Below are 12,571 nucleotides of genomic sequence, written 5' to 3'. Positions count from 1 at the left end.
GAGCTGTTTGGTTTTTGACCGTGGTGGGCGGGGCGGGGCGGGAGCGGGACCATATGCTCTGTGCTTATCATCATCCTCAATTTTCAACAAATTAGAAATGTTTAGAAGTGAGGTTTTCCACTTTGCGTGGAACAGGGGCGGCGAAGAAAATGAAATGCAAAGAACGCTTTATTTGGTTGAATAATCAAAACAAATTTTCATTTTTATTTTTAAAAATACTACATTCTTCGATACTTTAAAAATTTTTATTCGTGCTTACCAAAAATAAAATAAAATTTATTCGTAAAGTTTCATAAATAAGAATAAAACTTAAGATTTTTATAATAATAGTACTTAATCCTATTAGTTTAGTTTTACTTTTATTAAAATATTTAATTATTTATATTAATGTTTTTAGGGAAAGGATTCGTTTACAAATTTTTTTTAAACATTTTTACAAATTACACTATGTTCTCCCGGGAGAACATAGTGTAACGAGTGTTCTCCCGAAAAAAGATAGTGTAGTTTGTAAGAGTTTGTAAACAAAAAAGTTTATAAATATAACCTACCTCATATTTTTAAACTATATATTACCAACATAATATATACAAAAATAAACGATTAAAATGTTTTGTAAAATTTATTATACTTGTACAGGCATAAGAAGATTCTGCCTCTATTATTGAATCTTCTTTGGCAGCTCTTTCACCTTTTCTTAGTGAATATGCAGCAATGTTTCCCTGGATTTTCTCATTCAACAGAGAATGCAGAATGCTCTTTTTTCTTCCCACTTTTAAACCGATTCCTTGTCATTTTGTTGGTTATTTTGATTTTTGAGTAAGTGGTGATTATTTCTCTAACAAAAAATAAAGTTTTGTCCTCTAATTTTGTTGTTCCTAGTTTGCATTTCTTCACATCTTTTTTCCTGTCAACTATCATTCCCATAAATTGCTTCTGCACCCTCTCTTCTCATAATGCAGGCATTTCTGAAAATTACTTGTCTTCTGCTTTCTAATGAATTTCTTTGTTATGTTTAATTCAAAATGTTTCTGTGTTTTTCTTATCGTGGTCTTTGGAGCAGTGTTTTAAAACTCGGACCGGTCATCGAACCGGTCGAGGTACTGGGACGCTGGGTCACTGGTTCAACCGGTTTACTGTTCACATATTAAAAATATAAAAATATTACTTATATTAATAAAAATTCATATAAGAAAACTATCAATGCGCTTCAAGAAATAAATTGGTTTTCAATGATAGCAAATATTATATACTTCTAAGCTTCTAGCTCTAGACCGTATCCTAATATTGGATTAAACCATGCAATATAAGTTAAATGCACTTTTTGTGCTTGACATGATACAGATAAATTAAATCATGATAACAAATAGTATGCATGAAATATACACTATAAGAAAAAAGTGTCCACCGTTCAGATGAGATTATGAGACCATCAGTGTTTATCACCACTTAACTTCATGAGATCATTATAAGATGCAACTAAATTACATAAACGATACTACACTAATCTAAACTACCTTATTATTTTCATCTTACTTTTAATCATATTCATCATAAAATATGAATATGATTTAATTCAAGAGTTCTTATCAACAAAAAAAAAAAAATTACCAAAAAAAAAAAAAAAAAAAAGGAAAAACCGGTTTAACCCGAGTCAACCGGGTCGCCGGGTTTCGGCCGGGTCAACCGGTCCAATCCGGGCTGACTGCATAACCGGTCCAACTACCCGCTCGGACCGGGGAACCCACCGGATCACCGAGTCCCGGGTCGACCCGGCCGATCCGAGCCGGGTTTTAAAACACTGCTTTGGAGTCTTCTTTATCTTGGTCTTTCATTTTCGTTTCTGTTTTCATTTTATTTACTTATTTATTTTTAAATTCTAATTTTTTGATGTTATGTCATGTTAACCCATGAAATGCAACGAGTTGTGTTTGGATTCAAGTTCTTGACCAGTTAACAAATATTATTGTTGAGATATATAGTCTCACATTGATTGTGTGAGCAACTAATGTGGCTTTTATAAAGTCTTGGGCACTCTCACCCTTTGAGTTAGCATTTGAGATGGTATATCCCAAGGTTCTCTACAACTATTGTGCAGGAGTTGAAGTGTTTTTGTATTTATGTTGACCAGTTTGTTTCGTGATTTAGAAAAAAGTGATTTTTATTTCTTTCTTAATTTAAAAGTATTTTTAACAAAAGTTAAAGTTATTTATATTTTTATAAAAATATTTGACTTTTGATTTCTGTTTTTCGTAGAAGTTAAAATTTGTAGCTTCTAAAAAAAGATAGATTTTTGACTTTTTATATTATTTCTGTTTTTTATAAAAACAACATCCAAATAAACTTAAAGTAAAAAGTTTTTTTTTTTTTTTTTTTGAAAAAAATAGTTTTTAAAGAAAAAAATTCATCCAAAACAGAACTTAAAATGAGTACTAAAAAAAGAAAAAGAAAAAGGAAGGGTGTGTGTGTAATAAGCTATCTTGAGTTTTGAGGCTTATCACGTGGATTGCTCAGTGGCAGTGCTGCCCCGCTATTGGGAAAGCGTTCTAATTTCAAATTTAAAGGAACCCGTCCGTAGTCCCTACTCCACAATGACCCAAACCTAACTGTAATAGAAAATGGAGGCCACGGCAGAATCAGAGTTTGACTACTTTTTTTTTAACCTCGTGTTTTTTTGTTTTTTTATAATAAAATTCTGTGACTTTTAGTGAACCCTACAATTACTGTGACTTTTAGTGTGCGCTTAAAATTTATAAAATGATCCATTTCTTATTCTGCACTGCAGTGTTATTAGAAATGAGGTTTTACATTTTATTTTCTAATAAAATTCTGACTTCAATCTTTGAGATAAGCATGATAATTGTTGCTTAAGGGACTGTTTGGTATATAGATTTTGGTGAAGTCATGAGAAAGTGGGGTGAAAAAAATTTGTTTATCATATTTGATACGATTAAAAAGAAAAGAAAAATTCTGGTATAATTTGTTTCCATCAATCTGGTTTTGAATTATATATTGGCAAAAAAAAAATTCCACATTATCCATGGGATTATTTTTTTGCCACACCGGAAAACATGTTTTCATTTGATAAATGTCCTAGACAATAATATGTGTCAAAATAATGAGTAATTTTGGTTCAGATTTCCATCAATATTTTACTACCAATCAAATATAACATCAATAAAATTAACCTAATTTTTTTAGTAAAATTTTGACTTACCAAACATTTTTTTTAAACTTATCCGGGAAAAAATATTTCTCACCTTATTTCCCCAAATCTTTTTTTCCGATAAGAAAAAATATCTCCTATATCAAACGCACCCTAAGAGACTCAACAAAAAGCAACACTTAACGCTTTGTTTGGGAGCCATTATTTAGAGGAGAAGGAAAGGAAGAAGAATATTTTACTTATATCTTTTCTTTATTTTGTGAGCTTAAAAAAATAGAGAAAGAGAATTGGACATTTTTGTATTTCCAAAATTCTTCTCATCCTTAAAATTAAACTTCCCCTAATTTGGGAAATTTGAGAGACAAAATATTAGAAATTATTTATCTGCCATAAGCATTAAAAATGAGAAAATTATATAATTGTGAATTATTTTTAAATGAGATATTAATAGAAAAGTCTCAAATACGGATAAAATTTATTTTGCCAAAAATAGTAATAGAATTTTTTTATGAAGGTGATATTTTATAAAAAATAGAGAGAATATTTTTCCGTCGAAAATTTTGAAAAAAAAAAGGCAAAACCAATCCACAATCAATCTGCGTGAAAATTTTTAACGAAATCTTTTTCCATCAAAAATTTTAAACGGAATTTTTTTTCCGTTGAAAATGTCCTACCAAAATTTTAAAAAAAGAATATGCCATCAATTTGCGTGAAACCTTACCCCATATTACCATCTGAGTGAAAATTTTCTACGAAATTTATTTTTCAATCAAAAATTTTCAACGTATTTTTTTCATAAATTTTTTTAAAAAAATAATGTGATCAATCCGCGTGAAAATTTGAGACGGAATTAATTAAATAAATATTATGTTAATGCTTTATTTTTCTATGGAAAAGTAAGAATTTTGACGGATAAATTTTTTTTACCTTTCGGCCAAGTGTTTTTCGATGGAAAAATTATGTTCAAAAAGTATTTTTTAACAAAATTTTTGTCATTTGTAACGAATTTTTTTTGTTTAAAATATAATATTTTTTAGTATCGTGAAAAGTACATAATTAATTTTTTTAAAAATTTTAAATTTAATTTCATTTGTAAAATATAATATTTATATTAATTTTTTAAAAAATGATAAAATGATAAAAATATTTTCTTAACCTATCATTTTTCTTCCTTACCGTATTTTTTAACTCTTAAATAAGAGAGTTCTTCATTTTTTTTCTCTTTCTTCTCCTCCTTGGATTTCCTTTACCCCCTCTAAACTCCCAAAAAGCCTAACAAAACATCTTAACTATTCATCGTTAGTATTCGAGATGTAATATAAAAATAATAATAATAATAATAATATCATAATCTCTGTGAACAAATTATCTAACTTTCCTGATGTCCCAGAAAGATTACAATTTTTTATTTTGGGTTGCTGAGAAAGATTCCAACTTCTAGTTAGTTTAATTTACTATTAGCAAATGGAATGACTTTATAAAAATAAATGTACAAAAGTATATCGAATGATAAGCCCACTAATATCCCAACTGCTAAGCGCGGTCCTATCCACGTGACATTACCTCTACAATAGCTTCCAGAGTGATCTTTTCAGTAAACAACTACACATAATATTTTTCTAATCGGTTATTCAACCGAGGTGAGTAGATAATTAAAACTGATCTTAGACCATTTTGAAAAAAAAAATTTAATATGATTCAGGACTATCATAATTTTTTTATTAAGAAATTAACATGTGAATTAATTTTTTTTTCTCTCTTTTTAACTTTTTTTTTTTTCTCTCACCTCTGCCCCATCAATTTTTTTTGTTTGGTCTGGAGCACACAAAATCAGCTCCATCTTGAATGGTCCGCTAGGGAGGGTCCCTCAGAATTCAATTATGGAGAATTATCAGATAATAAACATCAAAGAGTATAAGTAGTTTGGAAAATAAGATTAAGACTAATGAGGGTCACTTTCATGAGAGTTTTGGCTCTGAACGTGGCCTAATGTGTGCCCCTGAAGTTAGTCTCGTTGTCAATGTGCTATCGTGGACGATGCAATGAAGGACACTTATCTCAGGCTTTTGATCATCACTAATTGATTATGTTAATTACCAGTACTACTCAGACTGTTTTGTGTGCTATTGCAATGATTTCGTTTAGAGGGTCGGCAGATAACTACGTTTACAATTAAGATCCGTTTGCCAGTTGTCTCTTAGGTGGCCACAAGTTTTTTCTTTAAAGCAAGTAATGATAACCTTTCAGAGAAGTTTAAGTCTGCTGACGTAGTGGGATATCACTTGGATATAATTTAGTTGAAGTTGACAGAAGTTAATAGACAGATTATAAATTCTCATTGTAACAATCATTGTTTGGCATGCTAGAAATCTTTTAAGTATTTTATTATCATTTATGCGCTATCTAAAGTCAGTTTATAGGACTGGGCTTGATGCATATCCGTATATGTAATTTTCGTTTAACCAACGCACGTAGAGGTGATAAAGTGGGCGGCCTAGCTTGGCTCGTTTTACCTATAAAAAAATGAGTTAATTTATTCTGCTTTTGAAAGTGGACTGAAAAATTCGGTCCGCCCTGTCTCGTTTGGCGAGTTAGCCCGTCAGTCCGAACCTATTTTACACTGACTCGCTTCAGTCCGTCTATGCCTGGCAGAAAATGAGTCCGCTCCACCCCACTTTTAAGATGAATTGAAAAATTCAACCTGCCCGTCCATTTAACTGATGAGACAGGTTGCCCCATCGAGTGACAACACGTAAACCAGTTCCCTATTTTCTTCTCTTCTGAATTGTGACCGATTATATTTAAAGATGTTACTTAACACGAAATGATTTCCAGAAACTATTACTCCGCCGTTCTTTTGTTTAATAGTTAAAAGGGATTATATTTTCTTATGCAACAAAAAATATGATATCTCATGTTATACTCACAATTTTACATAAATTCCATTGCACAGGAAAAGAGAAAGAAAAAATGGACAGTGTCTTCATATGCTTCACAGTGGAACCACCCAAGTTAAAAATGACAAACACATAGTTAATCATATATAGTGGAATAACCAGCGGGCAGCATTACCGAATGTTAACATGCAAGAACCCCTGCTAGTGGTAACAAAGCTTAACTTAAGGTACGCAGAAGCTGGATAAAAACTGCGTCTAAGCCACGGGAACAATAAACTTTAGTCAGCGTCAAAGCCCATTTTTCTTCAGTTACTGTGTGGTCTAATTACTCCTTCAGCCCCTCAGTTCTACAGCGAGAACATCTTGAGAACGACAAATCAAGCGATCCTATTACAAAGCAATATCACAAATGACAAAACTACTGCCAGGTGGGAAGCTTTCTTGTTTCCGTCCAATGCCTCGAATCAAGTTTCCGGAGGAAATCAAGTAAAATCGTAGGAGATCCCAAATTAAAGCAAGATTCCTCACTAAAAGAAAAAATGATAACCAAAACGAGAAAATAAGAGATTCAACCATATTCTGTTTTACCACCTCATCCGCCATCCATATGCCAATCGTAACCATTTTTAAATGGTTCCCAGCAACAGGTCCGGATGTATCCATCTACTCTTGAGAAGCTTACAATTCAGAAAATATACAAACTGTTCGTGTACAACGAAGACAAGGAGATTTATGGCTCTCCATCTTGAAATGCAAATTTGTACCAATAAAAAACAATGGTTTACATAGTTCATGATGGTGTTTCCCTTTGATTTTACAATTCCGAAATATCACAGTAGACGAAATGGAACTACGCTTTCCTTTTCTTGCAACCAGTAGGAGTTCAAGACAGCCAATAGTCGCAGCAACCTTTTCCCCAATATTAATTTCATACTTTCGCACCCAGGAAGGACTGCAAGGCACAGGGAGAGGGAGAAAAACTTAGAATATATTGCTAAATGCATTAAGTGTGAACGATGAAAAATAGAAAACATGGATACTAGTAATGCCAAGTGATGTGGTGTAATCGCAGTGATATAATAGGACATTGCTATAGTTTAGCTACTTTTTTGGTCTACCACGAGGTGTCTCCAAACCCTTGGTGAGTAGGACTAATCCCCACTAACACATCTTATAGCGTTCCCAGGTCATGAGTGCATCCAGTGAGATTCGAATCCCTGCACTGCGGGTATAATCTGTGTACATGGTATGGTTCAGCGATTTAGCATAAAATTTTCACACCCAAAGCAACATGAATGCAACAGCAACCATTATGTAACTGATTGTGGTGGGAACCACATGAAACAATTTATACATCTGATGGCTTTGGTTGCATTGATGCATGCTTTGGTTGAAAAGCTTCGTTACTGTGTATCTTTTACACTGCTAAGTTCAATTCCTCAAATGTTTCCTACCATGATTAGCACATGAAATAAGATACTTTGGTAGAAGGGTTTTTTAGGATTCAGGGTGATAATCCTATTTATCCACATTTGATACGAGATTTCTAAATTTTTTTTCGGAAATCTAATTTTTCCAGGGTTTTTTTTGTGTAAAATTTTCTGAAAATACCGGGGTGGTATTCTAGGATTCCAATGGCAAGGGAAAATTTAACACAAAAAATTGACAAAAATAACCCTCGTAATCTCTCTGCATCAAAAGTCAAAACAATTTTACCAGAAATATTTTGACCTATCAAATAACTTTTTGATAATATATCCGGGAAACTCATTTTTCCACCATATTCCTGGAAATCGTGATTCCAAGTAAAAAAAATTTCTCTTCTACCAAACGTCCCCAAAGATCATTCCAATTATCCTAATAATGTCACAAATCGCTGAACCTATGGAAATCCCACAAAACTACCAAATCGAATATGAGAAAAAAAAATTATTACGAGATAACTTAGAAAATTGTGAATGTCTTCACCAACCAGCTAGTCATCTAATCTCAAGCACAACCAGCTCCTCTCCTAGTTTTATGAAATCATATCGAGTGCCTATTTCAAGTATTACTTTTTGAAGGAATAAGCAAGCAATAAATCATATTTTAGGATGCATGACATACACTTATTGTAATTTAATTCCTCCATAACACAGTCATAGATCAATTCTCAGCCAGTTGCAAAAACCAGGCAGTGTGCATGAAAATGCCAATTCACAATGAATATTGACATTCACAAATATTTACATTTATGTGATGGATCTTATATCAAAAGACATATCTCTCACAAGTCACATGCATCAAAAGATATGTACCTACTGATGTTGTGTATGAATTGCAACAGCAAGTATTACTACTGATGTTGTGCATGTCTTGCCAGCAAATATTAAATTATCTCCCTACCTTTACACCTGCTGGAGAGTTTCCAGGCTTAGCAGTGGCTGTACTTCCGAAATTGTGCTTTGTTTTTTTATCAGCTGGCTTTAATATTTGGAAAGAGCACATTAATGTCTCATCAACACTCATCATAGCACCAGCATTGTCAAACTCCCCACAATAATTAGGTGCTGAAAATATTGTTACGAGCTGTCGGTTAGCAAAGAACTCGTATCCATCCTCCACAACCTGGTCAAAACATATTAAAAACAAAAACAATTTACATTTAATAGTATAGTTGATCGAAACCTACTATCCTCCAGTCCAATAACAAAACAATGTACAGAATGAAGCATCGATGCCAAAGACAATGCATGGGATTTGAAGATGTTTGGGCTCCATGCATAACATTGCGTCACATTTACTGGTGAAAAAGTAATCCCCAGTTCAAATAGAATAAAGTAATTGAAATTATGCATACAGATACATTAGGATTGCTGGAAATATATTTCAAACTCATTTTAGTCATAGAAATGGGTATACAAACTCAATCCTGAAGACCTGGTAAGACATTAAGGAAGGAATTTAACCTGATGAGCACGACAAATAAGATCAAGATCATGTTTCTGAAGAAACTCTGAGACCTTATCAGCACCAAATGTATATGAAACTCCCCTGTCATTCATTCCCCATCCTTGAACATCTTTGCTTGGGTCAGACCAAAGGAGATCACAAAGCAAACCTGTGTCGGGAACATCAGAGGGTCGCTGTAAATTTCTAATCTGATCCAAATTATGCAAGTCAGGAGAAAGTCCCCCATGCATACACAGAATCTTTTCATCAACAAGGGCTGCTACTGGCAGGCAATTGAAGCATTCTGTAAATGTCTTCCATAACCTTACATTAAACCTTCTCTTGCACTCATCATAAAATCCATATATCCGGTTTATAGAAGCGCACTCATGGTTTCCCCTTAACAGGAAAAAGTTCTCGGGATATTTTATTTTATAAGCAAGGAGAAGGCAAATTGTTTCTAAACTCTGCTTCCCTCGATCCACATAATCCCCCAAAAACAAGTAGTTGGCCTCAGGAGGTAATCCACCATACTCAAAAAGCCTTAAAAGATCAGAATATTGACCATGTACGTCACCTGAAACATCAATATAAGGATATCTAGAAATCATTCAACAAACAAGATATTTTTCTTCTCTGTACAATATAGAGTATTATACAGTACAACTACAAACAATATGAGGGAATACAGTACATGGATTACATAACAAAAACAAAGTCATATCCCACTATGTGGAGCCCTCTATATGGATCATATGCCAGATTTGACAGAGATGCATCGGACTTTATGTTAAAAACAATTATACCGCTAGTAATCAGAGACGCCAAGATCTTAGTCCCTAAACCTTTTCAGGCTTTCCACCATGAATCCAGAACACCAAAAAAAAAAACACATTAATGCACAGGAATTAAATTTGCAAGCATTAGAAGAGAGGGAATAACAAAAATTAATTAACAAAACAGTTTATCTTACGAGGCTTGATATTTCACTTTTAAGTTAACTAAACCAACATGATATAAATTGTTACTACAAGACGAGTGATGTTAATTGAGAGCTACTTTCCGGGCACTCTTCATGTATTTCTTTTTACCCAATACAATCACACAACATCAAATCCGGAAAACAAATAATGCAAATCCTCAAAGCTCACATAATATGATTACTCACTGCTATACATATATTCGTCGAGGGCAAGGAAAGACAAAAGACAAACTTCAACAAAAAAAATTATATTCCACAAAGAGAAACACTTCACTCCGAATCCAGTCCAGAACACACTCATCAGTAAACATACAAAAGGAAACCAGATAATCATTCAAACATGATGAAGAGTACAATTTTGGCTGCAAATTTGGAAGGAGATTACAGTATAACGCTTAAGCCAATCTTGTAGTATTCTAGGAGGGAAGAGAACACGGGATCATATATATATATAAAAGCGACAAAAAGAACTCAGATCATGTCTAAAGCGAAACCTTAGAAGTAATAAAAGCGGTCTAGGTTTGATTTTGAGCAAATAAGATGCTACAGATCTTAACATAGGTTAAAAGCAAAGGAAAAAAAAGAATACCACAAATCTTGATGGGTGCTTCGAGGTCCAATAAATTAGGTTGTTGTAAGAAAATCTCTCTAGAAACTACGCAGAGTTGGCGGATCTCTGACTCCGATAGCTGAACCTGCTTCCCTGGACGGATGCGAACTTCAAGCAGACGATTGATTATGTCATCCACAACTGATTGCTCCATTTCTTCTTCTTCTCCCCAAATCAACGTCTCTCTCTCTCTCTCTCAGATGAAGATGCAAAGGCTCAAACTGTAGGAGGAGGAGGAGTGAGCAAATTTCATGCCTCGCTGAAACTCACCATAAGAATAAGATGAAATGTTCCCAGTAACTGTCGTTTCGGTCGCAGAGGGGTGTCGTTTCAGGATCAGGTTTAGTTTTACGCATTCCTTTCGAGAAATGGTTTGTTCGTTTCTTTTATTATGGACAGAGGAAAAGTTATATAATTGATTGTGATGATGAGATGAGTGATGACACTTCCTTTCTTCACAAAACCGACTAGGCCAAAGGATGGCTTACTTAGCTGACAGCCAGACAGATATCGTTTCTTTCTTCTTCTTTTTTTATTATATTTTAAAAAAGGAAAAAGTATTTATCTTTTTAAATGACACAACTTATATCATTTCACTCTCACAAAGAAGTGGGACTCACACCTTTATTTTTTTTGTCAACTCTCTCTCCTTCTTTATCTATCTTTTTCTCTCTTTTAAAATGACACAACTTTATATCCTTTAAAATGACACACATTTTACCCTTTAAAAAAAGATGAACCTTTTGAAAAGGCATTGGTTTTTATTTTTATTTTTTTCATAATTCAATAAATCGTATGAAGACTTAAATTGAATAGAGATAATGTATTGAGTAATTTAACCAATCAATGTTATTAAATTCAGTTCGATTATTGATCTAGTTGAGGTATTGGGTTACTGGTTCAATTAATGGATCACTGGTTCAATCGCATGACACGGTAACTATAAGTAAATCTATAATTTATATTAAAAAAACTATATATATACTTAAATACTTGTAAAAAAAATATACCAAAATTTCAAATATTTTAATATGAAAATAATAAATTACACATCATTGTCCAACAAAAGATCAATCAAACATATAATATTTGTGATACTAGTGTTTCAGGTTCAGTAAACGATATCTCTAACTATAAATCAAATCAAAATTCCCTGCATATTGCATAATCAAGATAATATTAGTGTTGTAGGTACATAATCTATATAAGTTAATAAGCTACAAATCACTCAAATATTTCAAAAGAAAACAAATCATTTGTGTTTGAGAGTAAAAAAAAAAGAAGACATTAATTTATGAAAATAAATTAGTTTTTTTTTTATAGACCGGGCCGGGTCACCGGTTGAATCGACCGCGTTACCGATCTTTAGGAAAACCGGCCGGGTCATACCGGGTCACACCGATTCTGTAACATGGCCGGTTCAATATGAAAATCGAACCGGTTACATAACCGGTTCACCGGGTATTGGGTCGACTTTGTCGAGTCGGTCTGGTTTTTATAACATTGTGCTAAACGATAAAAATGATAATTTTTTATTATATTTTAAATTTACATCTAACTGAGAAAATTTTATAGCATTAATCATATGTTTATATTAATTCATCTCAGAAATTCGATGAACAGTAATTAACAAAGGCTAAGCTGCTTGATACCTCATTTTTTAAATATAAAAGGATAAATAAATAGTGTTTATTATTGAAAATTAAAAAATTGAAAAGTTAAATAAGTTGCCTATATATACAAATCAAAATTTTACTATCATTTTAAACTTTTAATATTGCTGTTTATACATTTACTAAACCTAAACCTAAACTAGACTAGTCATGCAGTTATATCAGGAATGTTTATGGTTCAAATTCATTCAATTAAAAAACAAAAAGCTAACCAAATTAGTTAAATTTGTTTTGATTGAAGAATTGACGTGAACCAAACTAATCTCAATTAGTTTCGTTAATATCGGGAATGTTTATGGTTCGAAATCATTCAAT

At 32.7% G+C, this 12,571-nt stretch overlaps 1 protein-coding gene across 1 annotated transcript; it reads right to left on the bottom strand.

Annotated features, from left to right (window-relative positions):
* Window positions 1-6,081: 6,081 nt before the first annotated feature.
* LOC133309612 (serine/threonine-protein phosphatase PP1-like) lies at window positions 6,082-10,765 on the bottom strand. Its single transcript, XM_061510412.1, has 4 exons — window positions 10,563-10,765; window positions 9,009-9,568; window positions 8,446-8,667; window positions 6,082-7,012 (listed from the first exon to the last, which is right to left on the bottom strand). Exons 1-4 carry the CDS (start codon window positions 10,735-10,737, stop codon window positions 6,989-6,991), a joined length of 981 nt encoding a protein of 326 aa, XP_061366396.1. The 5' UTR covers window positions 10,738-10,765; the 3' UTR covers window positions 6,082-6,988.
* Window positions 10,766-12,571: the final 1,806 nt, after the last annotated feature.

This window comes from Gastrolobium bilobum, unplaced genomic scaffold (assembly GCF_033153095.1).
Source record: "Gastrolobium bilobum isolate Gb01-03AN ecotype WA unplaced genomic scaffold, APGP_CSIRO_Gbil_v1 utg10104, whole genome shotgun sequence".
In the NCBI taxonomy this organism is placed as follows: Eukaryota; Viridiplantae; Streptophyta; class Magnoliopsida; order Fabales; family Fabaceae; genus Gastrolobium; species Gastrolobium bilobum.
This window is presented reverse-complemented; position numbering and strand designations above follow the sequence as displayed.

Coding starts and splice junctions, on each gene's coding strand:
- LOC133309612 (XM_061510412.1), bottom strand. CDS start 10,737: ATGGAGCAATCAGTTGTGGATGACATAATCAATCGTCTGCTTGAAGTT. Junction 9,569..10,562: donor AGCACCCATCAAGATTTGTG/GTATTCTTTTTT, acceptor TTGATGTTTCAG/GTGACGTACATGGTCAATAT. Junction 8,668..9,008: donor TTATTTGTCGTGCTCATCAG/GTTAAATTCCTT, acceptor TGTTTTGACCAG/GTTGTGGAGGATGGATACGA.